This window comes from Catharus ustulatus, chromosome 16 (assembly GCF_009819885.2).
Source record: "Catharus ustulatus isolate bCatUst1 chromosome 16, bCatUst1.pri.v2, whole genome shotgun sequence".
Taxonomy (NCBI): domain Eukaryota; kingdom Metazoa; phylum Chordata; class Aves; order Passeriformes; family Turdidae; genus Catharus; species Catharus ustulatus.
In genome coordinates this window covers 9,367,114-9,386,983 of record NC_046236.1, presented here as the reverse complement: position 1 = coordinate 9,386,983, position 19,870 = coordinate 9,367,114, and the positions used below count along the sequence as shown (strand labels likewise).

The following is a 19,870-nucleotide window of genomic DNA, read 5'->3' as shown; positions in this document are numbered from 1 at the left end:
GACCAGAACAGAGGTGGGCCTGTAAGCTCCACAAAACATCATTTTTCCTCACTTAAAATTAAATATGCTTTGTTGTCATTTATTCAATATTTTCACTCTATCACTGACTATATATTATATTGCTACTATATTAGACTACCATTCTCTAGTGTCTATTGGGCAACATCCTTTTAAGGTATCCTTTAGCAGACACTTCAGCTTATTGATTTTCAATAAATAAAATTCATTCAGTCTATTAAGTTCCCTATTCTCAGAATTTATAGCGAAACTCTAAGAATGGGATTCAAGCATCACATTTCTCCTCCTCTGAGCTTAGCACAGCATTTCATATTTTATACTATACACACACTTATAGCCTCTTTATCAGTTATGAGACTATTTTAGACACTCTTAAATTATCAAGATTAAATTGAGCCATTTTTCCATCAGTGGGAGTTCAGGCTCAGATACTGTTGGCTAATAAGGAGAGAAAGCAGGGAAACCAGCTGCTGCAAGACACTGAACTTTTGCCTTTGATCATCCTTTACTTGATTCACAGCCAAAACCAATCATGTAGGTTTAGCAGAAGATAACAAAGTTTAGTGGGTGACAGAGAAATGGAGAATAAGCAATGTCAGTCACACACAGTGCCAACCTTCTATTCCCCTAATTCCACCACCCAAATTTAAAGCACTCTTCCAGTCCTCTTTGGGATTGACTATTCTTGCTGTAAAGATATTTCTCCTGTCCTTAGAGCAAGGGAAATGGAACAGAAAAATGGGAGAATAGTGCATAATAAATTTGGAAAATTATTAATGTTTTACATGTTAAAAAATTTGAATTGTAGTTCTCAGATTATTTTTTTAAACTGGTTTGGTCTACAGTCAATGTCTCCTATCTTCAGGCTGTCTTGCTTAGAAATCTTAGATTATGTATTTTTCCTGTAGGAATTCTAGAGAATGCAGCAGATGGTAGAGCCTATTCAAACAGTGCATTGAGTCATATCACTCCTTACTCCTTTCTTATTTCAGCTAATTAATGGTAACTTTACCAGATATTTTCCAGAAAAAAATAATTCTGATGATTTCAAAGAATCCCTGATGTAATTGTGACTCTTAAAACCACTTATTAGTGGTTGTATAGCACAGTAATCTTCCAGTTGTATGCTATATTCTAATAACTTACTATTAGAAATAACTAACACAGTCCCTAACAAACCCTATTTGTGATACAATAACATTATTTTATTGTACATGTAAAAAAATATATTCCATGAGGGTAGGATGAACATGGGAAATTTAGAAAATACAGAAACAGTAAAGAAAAAAGAGACTATTTTATGTTATTATTGTTTTAAAGGAACTGTCAGGGAGAAGACTGTTTCATATAATGAATCAAAGATTGTATTAACTTCAATTCCTTCGACTTCTGCTCCTGCCTTTCAGACACAAAATAAACACATACAATGCAGGAAATCTTTTCAAATTCAAGACCTAAACACACAGGCTGTATCTGCTCTGGTATTTGTATTTACCTACCCACAGAGTATTTACACAATTGATGCTGTATGTGCACATAGTGCTGGTAGCATGCACAATGCAAACGGACAACTGTGTTTCTGACAAGACAGATAAAAAACAGATAAGGCAACTTCAAACTCCACCACAGTTCTGGCTTCTTACATTTTAACATACATCTTCATATTCCTATCAAAGGATTCATTTGGATTTCTAAATATTTAATGACGATCTCCTGCTTTTTCATTCATTGCCTTGAAAGCACTTCACACTTCAAAAAAGGCAAGGAAATGATGTTATTTCTACTCTGCAAATGTAAAAGCCAAGGCACAAATGAATGTTTTTTTTCAAGTCTGGTATTTCAGATCTCAAACTTCTTCATTAAATTATACTGGTGACCACCAAAATGCAGAGCCATTTCTTACATTCCTGTATTTTCCAAGTTACCTGTCACAGTAAGTGTAAAGCCTTGAAAATCAGCTGGCTCAGCCTTTTTAAAATGGCACAGTGCTCTTGTACTTTTAAGTGGCACTCCCTAAGAAAGGTGCTACTAAAACTGTGTTTGCCCAGGCAAAACAAAATACAAAAATGCAGTGATTGTATTATGCTAAAGGTATCTATCAGTGCACAATTACACCATGGATATATTGGAGGAAGAATAATATTGATCAAATGGGAGTACTGTAAACATGCTAATGTGTCTTATCATTATAATGTGTGAAATCAAGAGAGGACTCAATGTTTATGAAATTTTGTCAAAAACCCTTTATTTTATAAAAATCAGAGGATTCATTTAAAATCTTAACTGATAAGAATTAATCAGAAATTAACTAACTTCAACTGGATGATTCAGAAATTAATTTAAATTGCCACACACCAAATGAGTTTGTCAATGTAACACCACTGAACAGGTGGAGCTTGGTTTAGTAACTCTGTGTGCTTACATTTGTCCAAGAGCTGAACCCTACATCCACAGACTAATGCTGTCCTTGCCACAATGACATTCTGTATGAAGCACTAACTGTAGGAAACTTCAAAATAATTTTCCCATTTAAAGCCAGAAAACTGCACTGACCTTCCACGAACCAGCGATTTGGAAAGCCAGTGAGGACTTACAGAGCTTTTTCCATATTGAGCAACACTGAACAGCATCTGAATCTTTTTCTTCTTTAGCCTTACACAGCCTCTCACAGGGTAGTTAATTACTCTTGGCTCTTCTCATGTCTTGATACTGGCTAGCTAGACACCATCTAAATTTTTCTCTTCATCTCCCTGCCATCCATGAGGGATGTCCACTGGGATCTTCCAGATTAACTTCAGAGATCTGCCATTTTATCAGCATGGCAAAATTAATCCACCAGTAAGCTTGAGAAAATACAGTTCCCTTGAATTCCAGGTGTTGGGTTGGGATCCCTTTCCCTGATCTGCCATATCCTTTCTTCAAAGGAGTTATCAGGAATCATTATATACCAGAAATTACTTTAAATTAAGTAATTAAGGATGAAACCCATTAACAGAAAGCAACTGAACTAAGAAAAACTTCTGTAGGCTCAGCATTAAGGCTGAGTGAGACTCACAGTCTATAGAGACTGAAAATGCAGCTTTACTGAAATGGCTCAAACTGTGTTTCATCATATGATTTTGCTTTTTCACCTGAAAATCTTACTGAACTCTCCTGTGGCTCAGCAGGAGATGCACTGACCACTTTTCATATTTACTGTGGAGCTGCCAGGTGGCTGTTCTGGATGGAAAAGGGAGTCCAAATCAGGATCTGTAGGACTGCAATGAAGAAGGGAACCAAACAGACCAGGTAGAACATGGCATCATGGAGATCTAAAAATGACCTGCTGAAACAAATGAGAACACAGCTTTCAATATGAAGATTAACTTCCACAGTCACTAAACAAATTATTTTTAAAGCATTCCCATTATAAACACATAGACATGCTACTGTACAGTGAATTCTAAGCAAAAGAAATAGAAATATCTTGTGTATTTTCTATTTCTACATACAGATATGTATTATATATTGTTTTCTCTATATGGGAGGAATTCAGACATTTAGCACACAAAGAGTTAATTTTAATATAACCCAAGAAATCCTGTTCATGACTTTCCTGTTTATGTAATATAGAAATTAACTTAAGCAAATTTCATCCAATTATGGAACAGAACATCCAAAAAGCTTTAGTAAGATTGAAAAGTTTGGAACAGAAAGAACAGTAGAAAATGGAAACAAACATTTGAACATGAAATGAATTTATTTTAGTTGAAATCTGTGCTACTAACCACATTTTTTTAGTTGTTTTAGTTGCTGAGTGCTAGATAGAAGTAATGATAATTGCACAAAATTCAGGTGTGGTTTCAAGGGCTGTTTGAAGCCTTATTTAATTTGGTTTTAACACAAATGTTTGCAAGCTAATATAAGCCATAGAAAGAATACATGTGAAATTAACACTAGTTTTCATTTTTTCTAATGAATGCATGGCATTTCCTCATCTAAATCTTCTCTAATGAAAAATAAATAAAAGCATCAGCAAATATGAATGAAGAAAGAAAATACAGGAATTAAATGAGCTCCCTTTCATGAGCAGTATGGTTTCTGACAGCTCCAAGCATGCATTTTGGCATTCATCTAGTAGCTGGAATCATTATCTCCTTGCATTCTGTTAATTATGGGATTCTAATTACTTAAATATCAGGAAAGTCAACTCAAGCTGAGAAACAGCCCCTAAGTGAACTTTCTCTCCATGAGGCAGTTTATGTTTCTTTCTAATTTTTTTCCTTAGCATTCAGGGATAAGAAACTCACAGAACAGCCATGGATGTGGTCCAAAACCCTTGAAATCTGTGAAAAATACCCCAAACCTTGAGCAGGTTTTTGAATAAAACCTAAGAGTTCCTCTGAATCATGAAAAAATCAATTCATGTCTCACTGGGTTTAACAGAAGAAATGTTTGCAACCTCCAACAAAGCCCTGATTCCATGCTTAGCACAGACACAGGCTCATAAAGGAGCACAGTTTATCTCAGATCATGTACATGCTAATGCTACATAAGAAAACAAAAGCCCAGAGGCTCACAAGTGAATCACTTAATCACTCGGGCAATTGCATTTCTGACTGCAAGTGTTCACTAGCAGGCCACTGGTCCATAGCCAATGTTTATTGGCAGTGACAATAATTCACCATTTGGAGTTGTTTACTGGCCTGTACCCAACTGCATTTCCAGTGCAACTACAGGGGAAGGAGCCCACATCATGCACAGCTCTGGCACAACTTTCCCCAGGGACTCCAGGCAGGAGCACTGCCAGCAGGGAAGCCACAGACACATAACAGTAATTTCACAATCATAAGCCGCACCTGATTATAAGCCGCATGTTACAATACAGAGTGTGATAAAAGGTATCTAATCTATCACCATCTGTTGAGGGTGGGGGCAGTGAGCCTTATCTCTGTTGGAGATATTCTGCTAATGGGCCATCCATTGAAATAGGCAGGGCAGTGTTCTTTATCTTTTCACAACCCATCCTTCCTCCAGCCAGTCATTTTCTGCTAATGGCCCATTGAGTCCCACTGTGGGACTGATAAAATTACTGCATCCCATTGGGAGTTGCTCCAGCCAGGGGGAAGAGCCCAACATTTCTTACCAAGATAAAAACAGAGGTTTTGGGACACTAAGGGAGCCCCTTTCTCCACTGGACTCCAGAGGAAAACGGGATTTCTCCACATCACCACTGGACCTCCAGAGGGAAACTGCACCTTGTACAGGAGCACTGCTCCAACTGAGCCACATCTGTCACTGCAGGAGGATGCAGCCACCATGGAATGGGACTGCTACCAACACCCTGCCTGATGGGGTGTCAGGTTGTACTCTGACTGTGTCAGGGTTTGGAGTTTGTTCCTTTGTAGTTTCTTTGTATTTCTACTTTAATTTTCCTAGTAAAGAACTGTTATTCCTAATTCCCATATCTTTGCCTGAAAGCCCCTTGATTTCAAAATTATAATAATTTGGAGGGAGGGGGTTTACATTCTCCATTTCAAAGAGAAGTTCCTGCCTTTCTCAGCAGACACCTGTCCTCCAAACTAAAACAGCAACTTTTCATTCTTTGTCTATATATAAGCCACACCTGATTATAAGCCACACTTTGGGTTCGGACCAAAATTTTAGTCAAAATGGTGCGGCTTATAATTGTGAAATTACTTAATCACCTAACAACGAGAACAGGACTCACACACAGTTAACAGGATGTTGGGGCTTGCATTTGGCCTGTTCTGCACACTGAAGAGCATTGCAGATTTCAGTACTAACATTATTCCATCTTTACACAAAGAACATCTGCAAAACCACTCACACTGTGCAATCCGGATTTGGTTTCACTGGAATGATGCTGATTTAAGAAAATAATATTACCTATTGTACTGTAAAACCTTAAGTTATTGCAGGAATTATGAAAAAATATCTATAATACACAAAAGAAGGAATGGGAAAATATTTCATTAAGGGACTGGGATAAATCAAGAGCAGAGCTTGGATTTTATTACAATTACAGCTGAACAAGCAACTTCAGAAATTTCCACATCTACCTTGTTTTTACACACACAAGAATAAAACATAAAATGTTTCCCTAAGCAGCCCTAAAATCACTCTGAACAGAATGTCAGGTGGTTCAGTAATTCAATATGAAAGCATTAACAGTTTAAAGTGCCTTCAATAAATAATAAAGAGTTGCTGCCAAATAACTTTATTCTGAAGAACAAATTTGAAAAGCACTCTCAAGAGAAGCTGGTGGTAGTTGCAGTGGCTCTCCAGTAGAGGGAGGTTTTAAGCTAGGCATCTTTTCCATAGCAAATTTTTAAAAATCAGCCAAACTAAAAAAAACCCAACCCAAACAACAACAAAAACCATCTCAAGCCATACAGGGCATGTACTGCTTTGCTATGATGATGGAAGAAAGGAAAAATCAGGACACTCAATTCTGCAAAGTACTGCTCAAATTTTAAGGATATTAAAAACCACTTTCCATGACAAAGTGGTTAACTTCTATGCAGTAACCATATTTGCTAAGGATTGAGGCACAGTGTGTGAGCAGAGGGGAAGAATCATCTTTGCCCAGCTGCCAGGACTTTGTCTAAGGCAGCCCCAGGTACCATTCCTGTCGAGACTGCCCCTATGGCAGTGTGACCAGGTTTGTGTCATCCCCACACTTCCTGAGGGTCCATCCTGCCCCATCATCCTGGCCATCAGGAATGCAGCCCAGGCAGGCAATACCCACTGCCTTCCCCTGCCCACCAGGAGAGTCATTTAACTGTAGAGGTTTATCAAGCTGGTCAAGCATCACTTCCCCTTGGTGGAGCCATGCTGGATATTACTGATGATTTTATTGTCCTTACTGTGCCTGGAGGTTTCCAGGATTAACTGCTCCATCATTGTTGCTACAGTTTAACTCTCCGTTTGAGAAAAAGTAATAACTGTTATTAAAATAAATTATTTAAAATAATTCAGAATGCAGCAAATGGTGTACAGACTGTATATTCTGCCTTGTCCCAGTTAACAGCATTGCTGGAAACTCTTCAGACATATTTATTCAGGGCCCAAACATTTTGTTAATGCAGAATAAGGGTCCTCTGTGCCACCTTCACAATTCACTGCCACTACACTTAATAAAGCAAATGCTTTCCAAAACATTTAATAGACATTGCCAACGTTGGAGAAGGAGGGACAGAGCTGAGATTGTATTGGCATGGGTCATAATACTTCATTTTATATAATTCACATGTGTGAAATGCTTTTTTCCCCCCCAAAACAGTTTGGATATATTTTAAACAATCTCTTGTATTTAATTCCTGTTTGTCCTCAAACAACTTTGTCCTGGGGCAAGTGTATTTTAACTGTCTGCCTATAGCTGAAAAACGACATCAGCCAATAGGTTTTTAATATCTATAAGTAATTTTAGCTCAGTCAGTGGTCTGAGTACATTGCCAAGGGCAAACTGACTCCCTAGAAACAACTTCGAGTTTTCTAGTCTTTATGGGGTTGTGTATCAACCCTGTACTCCATTTGCAAGCAGAGGAAAATCCATTCTCACATTACATATACAGGAAACACAGGCAAACTACTTCAGATTTAAGAAATCCTTTTTGAAAGGATGGGCAAGGGAAATACATAATATATTTCAGGTGCTCTGATTCACTAGTCTCAGCTTTGCATGTTTTATTCTATTCCTGGCCCAAGTGAAACAAATAAAATTTCAGCATAACTCAAGTGAAAACACATATTTTATAGATTGAACATTCCAAGTACTTCAACTCTCTATATAATAAATTTATTGTTGCTCTAATACAGGGGCTGTTTACCAGGCAAAAAAGATTTATGACTCCTGTGATTTAGAATCCATCCACAAAGGGATCATTTCTCTGATTGAAAGGGATCACAACTGCAGTTTTTATGTTTCAAATCTGAATTTCTCTGAATCATCAAGATGAATATATTCAGCCCTCTCATATCCACATCCTGTTCAACCTACCACTCACTCTTCTGCAAAAATCACTCATTTTATTATAATGAGGTTCATGTCCTCTTCACATCATCTCACTGGCTATCCACAAAATGCATTAAAATTAGCTGTTCTCACACATAGCCTGAAACTTAAGCTGCCTTTGCTTCTGTCTGGATGCAATTCTGAAGACCACCTGTTGTTCTTTTATGTCATGCTTGTCCTCATACATTTTTTTTTTTAAATTCCTCAAATACAGAATGTTCTCCTAACCTTAGGTGACACATAACCAGACCTCTCTCTCTCAGGAGCTAACTCCACAAAAGCTCATGTAAAACTGTGTTTATCTGTTCCTTTAGGTTTTTACTAAAAGTTTAGGAGAGTTGTGTAGCTCTCAGGATATACATGTTGTTACCTCAAGTAAATCCTACTCAGGACTGATTTTTTCCATTTAGCTCTGACTTCTGTTATTCCTTATGTTACCACTTCCTCCTCATAGTCATAAATACACCCTGTGACCCTTTCAGTGTGGTTATTCCCTGTAAATTTATTTTTATAAAAGCCCACACATGTCCAACTAACCAGCAACCACAGCTTTATGCTGTATTAAGGTCTCCAGGGACTGCAATGAAATCATTAGCATTAGAATGGCAAGGAGTATTGGAGCCACAATTATACACTCCTACTCGAGGCAAAAGAAGATCTGATTAACTTATATATTATATATTTAGGGAAGTAGGTTTATGAAGTAAACAAAATGCAGATGCCAGGACAACATGTATCTTAATAAGAGCTATTAGGTGATCTCAAATATTTTTTTTATTTTATTGCAAAAAGCCAAGGGATGAAAGGTATCTTTTGCTTTTCAAAATCAGGTAGATATCCTCATGTATACTGTTTAATAGATTATTTACTCTTTTAAAAACATTTGTTCTTCTACACAGACAAAAACAACTGATAAGTATTTTTAAAGTGTTTATGTTTTTGAAGTGCAGTTGATCAAACTAATTGCTGATCAATTTGTTTTTTAGATTGTAGGAGTGTTTCATGTTATTTTCTAAACATGTTATATTTCTAAATATAAAGTGAACTCACCTTATATCAGGACGACCAGGTACATTATTCAGGTTATAATATCCATAATGATTTAGTATTGTAACCACAATCATTGGAGCCAAAGATTGGGCAGGCTTGGTAAATAAGGCATTGGTACCAAAAACCATAGAGGAAAGTGGTAATCTAAAATATTTGGGGAAAAAACAAATTAATGCACAACACAAACTTATTAGTGTCTTAATTACAATCGTGATTTTAGAAAGCTCGAAATCCTGTTAATATGCAAATTCTAAATATCATGATCCTTAGATTTATCTAGTTCACACATTAGAGCAAACAGATCTACTCTCATAATGAAATTTAAATTTATTTAGAAATTACAGGCTACAAACCTCTGTGGGGTGTGTGTGCATATATACTTATATGTATATATATAAGTATATATACAGACATATATACATAGACATAGCTTGGCCCCAATTCTGAAGTGAGACTCGTACTTAAATTCAACTTTGTGCTCTTTGAGTAATTACTGAAGTTAAATTAGACTGAACAGTGCATGGTGAATTAATTACAACTGAAGATTTTGCATGCATAGGCCAGAAAATGAGGCAATTTTTTCCTCATGAAAGCAACAGATCTTCCCTTTGAGGGGAAAGTTCTTCAACAGGACTGAATCTACACTTACATAACAATTGATGGCACCAACAGGAAGTTATGTGCGCTTTGACAAAAACCTAAAAGATCAATGAGTTGCAATATGCTATTCTGCAGCAGGTTTTATCACTTTTATTTCAGGAGATAAAGGAAGCAGTTAGACTTTGAAATCTGCACTTTACCTGGCATAGTAAAGCTTTCTTAACACCTTTTCCATCTTGAAAAAGCCTTATTCAGAAAATTCCATACATGATTATAGATGCATCTGGATACAAAGTAACTCAACTGAAGCTAACAAAAATAAAGCCACAAAATTTGGAAGGACTTGGCTTATATTATAGAATAAGAAAAAAGAGAAATGACCTAATAATCTGTTTAAATGACTCTACCGAAGTAACTGCAGGAAACTTCACTCAAGTTCTGATCTTCACTTATGCTAAGTTGGTCTCACAAAAAGTGCTCCTGTATCAAGGATCCCAGATAATTTACTGTCTTGACTCTGACATAATTTATTACCAGTGAGTAAAAAGGCAAACAGCATGTTTAAAAAAATGGTAATGATGGACATACCTCCTCTTGTGCTTTATTAAATCTGCATCAATGATATCTGCCAAAGGCAAATTAAACAAACTAAATGAAGCTTGCACAATTACCCTAAAGGAAAACAAAATATTGAAGATGTTCACAGTTCTTATATTCACTTTATAATGAAATTGAAACTGACATTATAACACAAATACACAAACACTGATATTCTGCAAATACACAAAGCTGAGATGTTCTAAAGACAGGGTGCTCTATCTGAAAGCATCACGAGATCTGTTCTTAGGTGAGAATTACAAATTAATATGCAAACCTAAAAGCAGGTTTTGCTTTTTTTTGCTGGACATTGATGTAAAAAGTTGTGAATACCTTGAAAATAAATTTACATTATCACTGAATATAATTTAAAATTATCAAGAGAAAAGAAACACCTCATAAAAAGGGAAAACTAAATTTGCTCCTGAAATCTGGAAAAGATGTGACCATGTGGAAGATAAACTTTGAGGTGGAGGAATTAGAATAGAAAGAATAATTTACATGCATTCCTATATATGTATTTACAGGGTATATAACTGTATATAGATATACATTTAAACACACACATACAAAGCTGATTCTTAACAAACAGCCAAATGAAACAAAAATCTCAAATATTACAATTTCTGTGTCTTATTAACTTTTGGGAATGATGAGCTTTTACTAACAAGGTACTTTGAACAACTAGCACTTTAAACATACAGTCTTTAGGTACCTCAGAATTTTTTCCTGGAGAAATCAAAACACATCTTCATCATTTAAAACATGCAGATAACGAAATTCAATTTATTGTTCAGACAATTCAGTGTTAGAGTAGCCCACGACTGCAATACTGAAAATAAGAATGAAAACAGGGTGGGGAGGGAAAGACAAAGGAAGGCAGGAAAGAACATGTAGAGAGACAATAATGAAAGAGAACGTGAAGAAATTAAAACAAACTGCTGTAACAATATTCTGACACAAACAGCTCTTTATCTTGAAATAATGTTTTCTATCATTATATACTTATGTGAAAACGCTACTGCTTGGCATTTTACTGAGCACCAGTGCAAATGGGACTCTGCTGGTTACCCCTGAGTTACCCATATTTGTCTGCAGTGCAGCACAAGGGCACCTGCAATACAAGGTGAGGTCTGAGCTTTTCCAGCAAGTAGCCCTGGGGAGTTCCTCTGCTGGGCTCTTCCATGTCTGTGGAAAACATGAGATTCTCCTGCCCTTGCATCTCAGGTTAAAGTGACTGGAGGCATGTGGCTGCAAACCATATCTGCTGTTTGCATTTCAGGCTTTTTTATTTCAAGCAGAAAATAAAAGCTGAAACAGAATAAAAGGAAAGCTGAAAAAAAAAAAGCCATAACTGGAGTTTCAACTTTTCTGATTAAGTGAAACAGAATGAAAACCGTGAAAGCAGAGGCAGAATCTTTATGGTAATAAAAGCAAGTGTCTACTTTGTTAGAAGTATTTCAGCTGTCTATGAACAGGAGAGTGGATTTACTTACATGTTTGTTGTGACATAAAATGCCAGAAGATAATGGTGTTCTTGCCCCAGCAGACACATGACAGCAGCAGCCACTCCTTCATAGTAAAACGAAAACAAGATGATTCTGTAATAACCAAACTTCTTCAATGAAGCATGACTGAGAAGCACAAGGCACTGAAAAGATAATATATACACATATAGGATGAAAAGATACAGTATAGTGCCTCAGCATTAGGAGAGCTATAAAACATAGACCTGACAGAATTAATACCCTTTAAAGGAAAAACAAACAAACAAACAAACAATGACCCTTTCTAAGAAGTTCAATAAAATAAAAAAATAGAAATTGAACAAAGACAACTCTCTACTGGCTCATTCTGTGCTACCTCTACTAGGTACAGTCTCCATTCACTCAAAAACTGGCCACTGAGAACTGCTGTATTCTGAGGGAAACACTGTTTCCCACAATGCCTAAGTATTATTTAATGCTCATGATTTTTACTTTTGATACCCCTTAAAGTATTAGCTTGGCAGTATGATAACTGTAAATCAAGCATCTTGCCATTTAAATGCTGATAGGATGAATTTTCAGTAATTGTTTTTTCATTAATATTCCTATTTTCATTGACATTTATAGAAATCAAGCATGATTTTTAAATTGGCAAAACAAGTTCACCAGGACAGCTTTAACTAAGCAAGTTAGAGGCTTTCCTGGCAAGCAGAGAAAGGCAGAGGCCAGTGCTTGTCCATGTTTGAGTTTTAATTTTGCCAATCTTGGCAAGTAGATTCTGAGAAAATGATGTTAAGTGCTGACTATAGTATGAACAAAATTTAAGTTCTTATACATTGTTCCTCACTTTTCACTTTCAGTAGGACATTCTATAATGAATTATGTTCTTTTTATTATATAGGCCTTTGTCACCATCTACATGTACATGGTCCTCATCTCTGTCACAAATATATAAACTGTATAAAGACCCACATTTGTCTTTTCTTCTGTGTTATAGAGATTAACTGCATAATATTCAGATGAAGAACAGGAAAGAATTTTCCCTGTACAATTGTTCCCACACTGAACTGCTTTAACATAACAAATAAAACCAGGATGCTACGGTCAGACAGAGATTACCATGGCAAATGCTATTGTAAAAAAGCTCAAGATTTCTGCTTCATCAGGGAGGTAAAACAAATCTGGAAAGTTGGTATAAGAAAAACATCTTGTTATAAGAAATTTAAAACATATTCCTCCCCCTGGCTGTTTTCAGGGATCTTACTGAAAAGTGCCTCCACTAGAAATACTAAGGGATCATTTAATGTTTGCTGTTGTAAACACCATGTTCCTGTCTCCCTGTAATTGCAAAATAACCCTGTCTCAGGAAGTACTTATGACTTAGAAAATTCCTCACTACTTGCACGTCTCAAAGATTGTGTGTTTGTAAGGAAAATACTAACAGTGATGCAAATTCAAAGTTGTTTGTCTATGTTACAGCAACATTTTCCTTGTGGGCAGGTTGTATTCCTCACATCCACTACTAGAAGGAACCAAAGTCAGAAGCTGAATTCTAGTTTGGTAGAGGCCACTGAAGCAGAGTTCATAAAAAGGAGCTTTATTTTACAAGGGTCGGGTGTTTTTCCAGTAAGTGAAGTTCAGGACATTGCCATCAGAGAATTCTCTTATTGTATCTTGAGCTCAAAGGGACAAAACCTGAGAAAAATAAGGTCACAGCAAACCCTCTACGGTTCAGTGACCTTCTAGACAAAGAGTCTCTGGGGACCAGAGAGAGACGCATTTTCTGAAAGATTGTTCTTTTCACACTGTCACACTGATTTTATCAATAAAAGTGATTGCTACATATTAAGTGTAAAATTATTTAAGCTTTTCTAACTTCTGTAGCTTCTGTTTTATTTCCAAAATTCATTATCTAACTGTCTGAGGTACAGGGGAAAACCCCAACTAGTAAACCTGTGATAAGGACAAAAGTTGAAATTATAGATAGTTAGGAGTTATGGAAGAAAGGGATGTTCAGGATCTGTATGGTCTAGATGCAAAAGCCAAAATGGGAACTGAAATTGAGTTGTGAATTCCAGTTGCACTTATCTTATACATATTACAAAACCCATTACAATTTAATGAATATAACAGCCTAATTTTAGAGAATTCTGAACACCATCAGCACCTGTGATGAATGTCAGGATATTCATATTTTGAGTATCCTGACTTTCAACATCCAACAAGTAAACACAGAGGAAGTTTTAAAAGATCTAGAGAAAGAAGTAAGAAGGCAATGGACAGAGGAATTTTTTATTTACTGCAGACAAGTATGGCCACATTCTGTGGATATACATTTGCTTCTTTTCTTGTTCTCACACATTACTCTTTTGGGTTCTCTTTCTCTATTAGCTCATTATTCCTCCCCTCATCCCTGACTGGACTCTTAAAACTATGTCTCTCTTCTCCACAAATACTGCTGGCCAAGAGGCCAAACAACAAAATAAATGGGAATGTATCATTCTCCAAAAGCAGCTGAGTTTTGTTTGGTTTTCATGACTGAGATGCCACATATTTTAACAATGCGTTTCATATTTCATAATTTTTTCTGGCATTTTGAGCAGTTTATTTCAGAAACTTCCTGAAGAAGAGCTTAGTCTTTAATTTGTAATACACAGTATTAGAAAACAAAACAGAACTCAGAATTCTGTAGATTTTGCTTTTTGAAACATTTGATCTTGGCCATGTTTTTCATTCCTTTATGCTTAGGTATTATAAGCACTGGAGGAGGATACAAAACATTCATTCCTTGCCTATTTGTGTCTCACATTGTTTTAAACAGATATTCTACCAGCCTGTCTGTCTGCTCTCTATACCTCTTACACTTGATCAGCCTGCACAGCAGTCCCTTCTTCTTCTAGAGAAATGGGGAGTGAGATTTAGTACTCATTTTGGCTAATGCCTTATGCCAAATACAGCATTTTTTTTCAAGTCTTAAATAGATACTGTAAATTACTAAACCACCAAGTTTTCATATTTAGAAATAAAGAAGAATGACTGCCTACCTGAGGACAAATAAAACCTGCTCCATACATGATACTCCTTACTGAGGAAGAAAGGACATCCTTAGGAATAAGATTATCCGCAAAGATCATCATAAAATTGTTGTAGAAGGCTAGGTGGAAGACTTGGAAGAAGTTCATTGTTACAAAACATAGAAAATTCTTCTCTGTCATGATCTGTTTGGTCAATGAAATTACTGAGGCCAAGGAGAAAGCTCCATCACTGTTTTCCAGATTAGCATCCTCTGTATGAATTCCTCTGTGCTCATATTGACTCGTGCTGTATTTACCTGTGCAACACATACAGGCTGTCGCCAGCGCCGCGATCAAAACAGCGAAACCCTGAAAATAAGCAAACTTCTCCATGTTATCCGATATGAGCCCGCAAAAGAGAACGCTCGTGGATCCAATTAACGTCGCCACTTGGTTGTACTTGATGAGCTGGAGCCTGCTGTCGTGCCTGCTGGAGCTCTCGGCGAAGAGCGCGCACTGTGCCAGGAGCACGAAGGTCAGCAGCCCGTCGAAGGCGCAGAGCGCGACGATGAGGTGCAGGCCGCAGACCCAGTCCCCCTCCTCGTAGCGCCTCCAGGGGAACCACGGCAGCAGGAAGGCCAGGCCGTACAGAGGGGCTCCGTACAAAATCGAGATCTGGCGCCTTGCGCAGCACTTCAGCCTGGAGTTGTCTTGAATGTAGCCAAAAAGGGGATCATTGATGGCGTTCCAGATCATGAACACAACCTGCCACAAATGAGGAATTTGTCACTGCTGTCACGTTTCTACAGAGGTTACACAAACACGACATTTGTTTAAAATAAACCTCTATTCAGACAATAAATAAATACATAGAAAAGTTATTCAGGTCAAAACAGATTCTAAAGCAAATTCTTATCAGTATTCATAGGTTCATAGAAATTCTGAAAAACTAAGATGAATAAGCAGGTAGGTGACCAATTACATGTGAAATAAACCATCTCTAAGACTCCACTCTTTCAAAACCTTATTTATCTGGGCTTTCATCCTGCAAAGCTCAGATATTACTCTCACAGCAAGTTAATTCAAAACACGAGCTGGCCCATTACTTTCAGGAGACCATTTACAACTAGAGTTACTCACATGGATAATGACTTGCAGGATAAATGCACTATTTAAGGACTTTAACAGTTCACAGGAAAGCACTAATGTCAGATTCATCTATGGAGCTGAGGTGCAAGATAGTTCAGAAAATTACTTCAAGCTATCAAACGCAAAAATCTTTTCAGCAATTAAGTCTGGAGATTTTTACTTTATAGACTGTAAACAATGTGCTTTATGAGTAAGTTCCGTTGCTTATGGATCAACTAAAGTCAAAGATAATTTACTGTTAATTAATTGCAATGATTCCAAAATTAATCTGTCATTAAAAGAATCACTTTGTTGTAATAACACTGACACATAGCACAACATGGTAATCAAAAATTCCATTGTACATTACCTGTGCTATATGAAATGCTGTTTCTGAAATTTTGTATCGGTTTAGGAAAAGCTTAACATAGTAGAAATTAAAAATGCTGTTCATCATTCCAGCACCTAAGGTAGTCATGGAATATGCCAGTGCATTAGAATGAATTCCCCAAAGAATCTTCATCTTCCAAGAGTACAGCTTTCTTCTTCCTCAAGTTACAAAAGAGAATTACAACAATTAGTAGAATAATTTTTCAAGTTAAAATAACATGGAGGATTTGCTTGTTTCAGAGGTGCAGAAATGGATTATTGGAGGACAATTTTCCCATTCCTCCTTTTTTTCAAAATCAGAAACACATTTTAGTGAGTTTTAAGACACTGAGTCCCAAATAATAAGTTACTAGGTGACATTTCTAAGTATAAGCAGTGCTTAAAAGTCAATGGAACAAGTAGACAAAAATCTTAAAGAAACCCTTCCTAACTTATTTATAGACTCCACTTAAAAACCTGCTATTGCAAACGCTCATCTTGCTATAGAGTTCAAAGTAATTGCATACATTTTAGATCTTTCTTGCTAGCTATTCTTAAAATTATGGACTGTGTAGGAATGAAGTGACTCAACTCCTTATGTATTCCAATGCTATGAATGTCAAATGCAGCGTTCACGTAGGGGAATATTTATTTCAAAACAAATACCAAGTTTTGCTCTTCTGTTCTAAAATACTAATTGTTAAGAAGGAATGGGATCAATATTTTCACCTAATAAACCATAAAACAATTAAAACAAAACACCTTTAAATTAGCTTTTTCATGAAGACTGAATGTAAATAAAATGTAGCAAGTAACACACACAGCATTTTATGTATACCCAAATAACAGAGATTCAGCCCAAGAATACAGATTTCTTTAATCTATTAATCAGATATTCAGCCAACAAATTATTAAGATGATTATCTTTTCCATCAATTACCTTAGTGTGTTTGGTGTAAACTATGTCATGAAAAGAGCCAGCTCCAGGGAACCTCTACTTTTTAAAGCTGTTTAATAGCTACCTAAAAGTAGCCCTTAACCATACTTGATTCTGTAAGTCCAATACATAATTATTCCCAGGTATCTGTTTTTGAGTGAGGCTTTATTCATTTTTACATCTGTTAAAGGAAGCTGACTGCTAATAATTTTGATGCCTCAAGTTCAAATTTCAGTCTTACTATGCAGAGCTTTACAACCTGCTTCATGTCAATAGTTCACACTTTGCTCCTCTGCATATTAATAATTTTACTCTAAACGCAGTTTTCACATATCCATCAAAATATCTAGTTTGAACATCTGCTTGATCAGCAGCTCTATAAGCAGGTCCCTGAACTCCTCATAAAAATAACCGTGGAAGAAACAGGAAATGAAAGCCAAGGCTGTTTCCAGCCTTCCTGTGGTTTACAAGGCAGCTGAAGAGAGCTGCTGTGCAGGAAGGGAGGAACTTCCCACTCACCAGGCAAGGACCACACAAAAGCCACAAATCAGGTAGGGACTGGGGAAGATGGAACAAGCAGTTTTTCCAACCTCCAACATGGAAAATGAACTCTTGAAGAGCAAATAAAATGTGGATGCACTTTTGCATATGTATGTAAGATGCTGTGAAATGAAACATGATGCAAAGATATGAAACACGATGCATTCATTCTGTAGTTAAGAATCAAGCTGACAAACAGCTGGAACCCTAGGATTCATTTTATTAAAGCCAATTTATTTCTAAGAAAATTAATATTTGAGAAGGAGCATGATGTATATCTTCAAATTTAGTTTTCTGCATTTGTAAAGACAGTACCATTTTCAGGGGACGAAATTTTGCATTTTTGTAGTAAGTTTGGTTTCACATTCTTTTACTGAGAAACCTAAAATGAAGAAAAGGTTAAATTATTGAAAAGATGTACAATTGAAATGTTTATTTTTAAAAATAAGTTTGATATTAATATGAAAGTCATTATAAGGCGTAGGTGATTAGCAAAAGTCACATTTGCTTTATCAAGCCTTCACAAATACACTTAATGAAATTATTTATATGGTGGGTGTTAGGGCTTTTAGAAAGATAGACAATTCACCTCTATTTCTACCTGGTGTACCTTGCTCATGTCTTCAAAATGGAGAATTGGGAGACTACTTTCCTTCAAATTCCACAAGCACCAGGAATAAAAATGCTTCACACTAACATTGCCAGCAGTCATTTCTAAATTGACTCAATTCCTTCTGACACAAATAAAAAATGGTCCCCTCAGTTTCAGAAATTTTGAAAGGTATTTGAAATTTCTTCAACAAAAATCTTCTAACAATGCTCAAACTGGCCTCTAGTACCATGACTAATTGTAACATGCAGGATCTGACACAACTCTACCCTAATTGGTACATCTGGCCCTGCACCTTGTTTATGAAATAGGTTCAATTAGAAGTTGAGGTAGCACACTTCCTTCCCCAGATGTTCCCTTTAATAGCACTACAATGAAATCATGCATGAGCATCCCCTCCCTCTTCAACATAGTGTCAGCCCTTATATTGAGCAGGTTGAAGCACAGGTGCACACTCTGTGACTCACAGAAGGCAAATCGGTTTCAGCAATTTCTAGTGGTTACAACTGTGTTGATACTCAGAGGCCGAAAGAACTGGCTGTTCGGGCCAGTGAGATGCGGTGTGACATCACCTGCGTTTCACCCAGAGCAGGATGACAACTGCTAAAGAAATTAGAACAAGAGTCTAAACAAGAAAAGTGGTTCCGAGAGATAATAGCAAACGCTCCCTGAGGCGCATTAGCAGAGACCCTGCTCTGTCGTTCTGGGTCCCAAACCGCTGCGAAATGCTCACAGCCCTGACTGGTTGGACACATGGATCTTCCTCATCCCTCTGAGGTGACTGGCACCACATTAAGAGGGAAGCCGGAATAAACGCGCTGCTACTCCCGAGGGTACTCCTGAGGGGGAACGCTCGGGTCTCAGAGGCAGCCGGGCTGTGGCACCGGCCGGTGCCCGCTCCGGCCAAGGGCTGCGAGCGCTGCGGGGCTGCGAGCGCTGCGGGGCTGCGAGCGCTGAGGGGCTGCGCTCCGGCCAGCTCGCAGGACTGCACCTCCGAAGGGCTCGTCTGTGAAGAATGGGGAAGTTCGGCTCGTTTTCCTCAGCAGGACCCCGGACAGGAAACACAGCTTCCTTTGCTTTGTGTGGAAAAGAGCGGCGGCCGCTCGACCGAGGTGCGGGACGGAGCCAGCCCTTCTCGGACTGCAGGCTCCGCTCCGCCCTGCCCTCCCGCACCCCGGCAGAGAGGCGGCCCGCACCTCGGCACCACATCGGGTCCCTCCTCACGGGCTCTTCCCTCAGCGCTCCCAACGCGGGGCAACTACGACCCCCGGCTTTCCCTACGCCAAGCCGCGCTGTCCCACTCCGGGCTGCGCCAGCCCTACTCGGCCGTAAGCCGCAGCCGGCATCCCTGAGAAGCCGCTCCCCGCCATCAACACCCCGAGAGCCAGCGACCACCGCCCCTTCCAGCGGCACCGACCCACCTCTTGTGACGGGAGGCCGCGCACCGCGGGGCGGGCCGGGGCGGGGCGCGGCCGCCCCGGGGCCGCCTTCTCCTCACTCCCA

At 38.0% G+C, this 19,870-nt stretch overlaps 1 protein-coding gene across 4 annotated transcripts; it reads right to left on the bottom strand.

Moving 5' to 3' along the window:
• Nucleotides 1-2,241: 2,241 nt before the first annotated feature.
• LOC117003644 (transmembrane protein 180-like) lies at nt 2,242-19,813 on the bottom strand. 4 transcript variants are annotated; one of them, XM_033073671.1, is made up of 8 exons: nt 18,347-18,868; nt 18,073-18,139; nt 16,282-16,460; nt 14,814-15,548; nt 11,779-11,933; nt 10,274-10,357; nt 9,086-9,229; nt 2,242-3,343 (listed from the first exon to the last, which is right to left on the bottom strand). In XM_033073671.1, exons 3-8 carry the CDS (start codon nt 16,432-16,434, stop codon nt 3,211-3,213), a joined length of 1,404 nt encoding a protein of 467 aa, XP_032929562.1. In that variant the 5' UTR covers nt 16,435-16,460; nt 18,073-18,139; nt 18,347-18,868; the 3' UTR covers nt 2,242-3,210. The 4 variants fall into 4 exon arrangements, with proteins under 4 accessions (XP_032929562.1, XP_032929561.1, XP_032929564.1 ...); XM_033073670.1 differs by lacking the exons at nt 18,073-18,139; nt 18,347-18,868 and adding an exon at nt 19,789-19,813; XM_033073673.1 differs by lacking the exons at nt 18,073-18,139; nt 18,347-18,868 and adding an exon at nt 19,789-19,813 and having other exon boundaries at nt 2,242-3,340.
• Nucleotides 19,814-19,870: the final 57 nt, after the last annotated feature.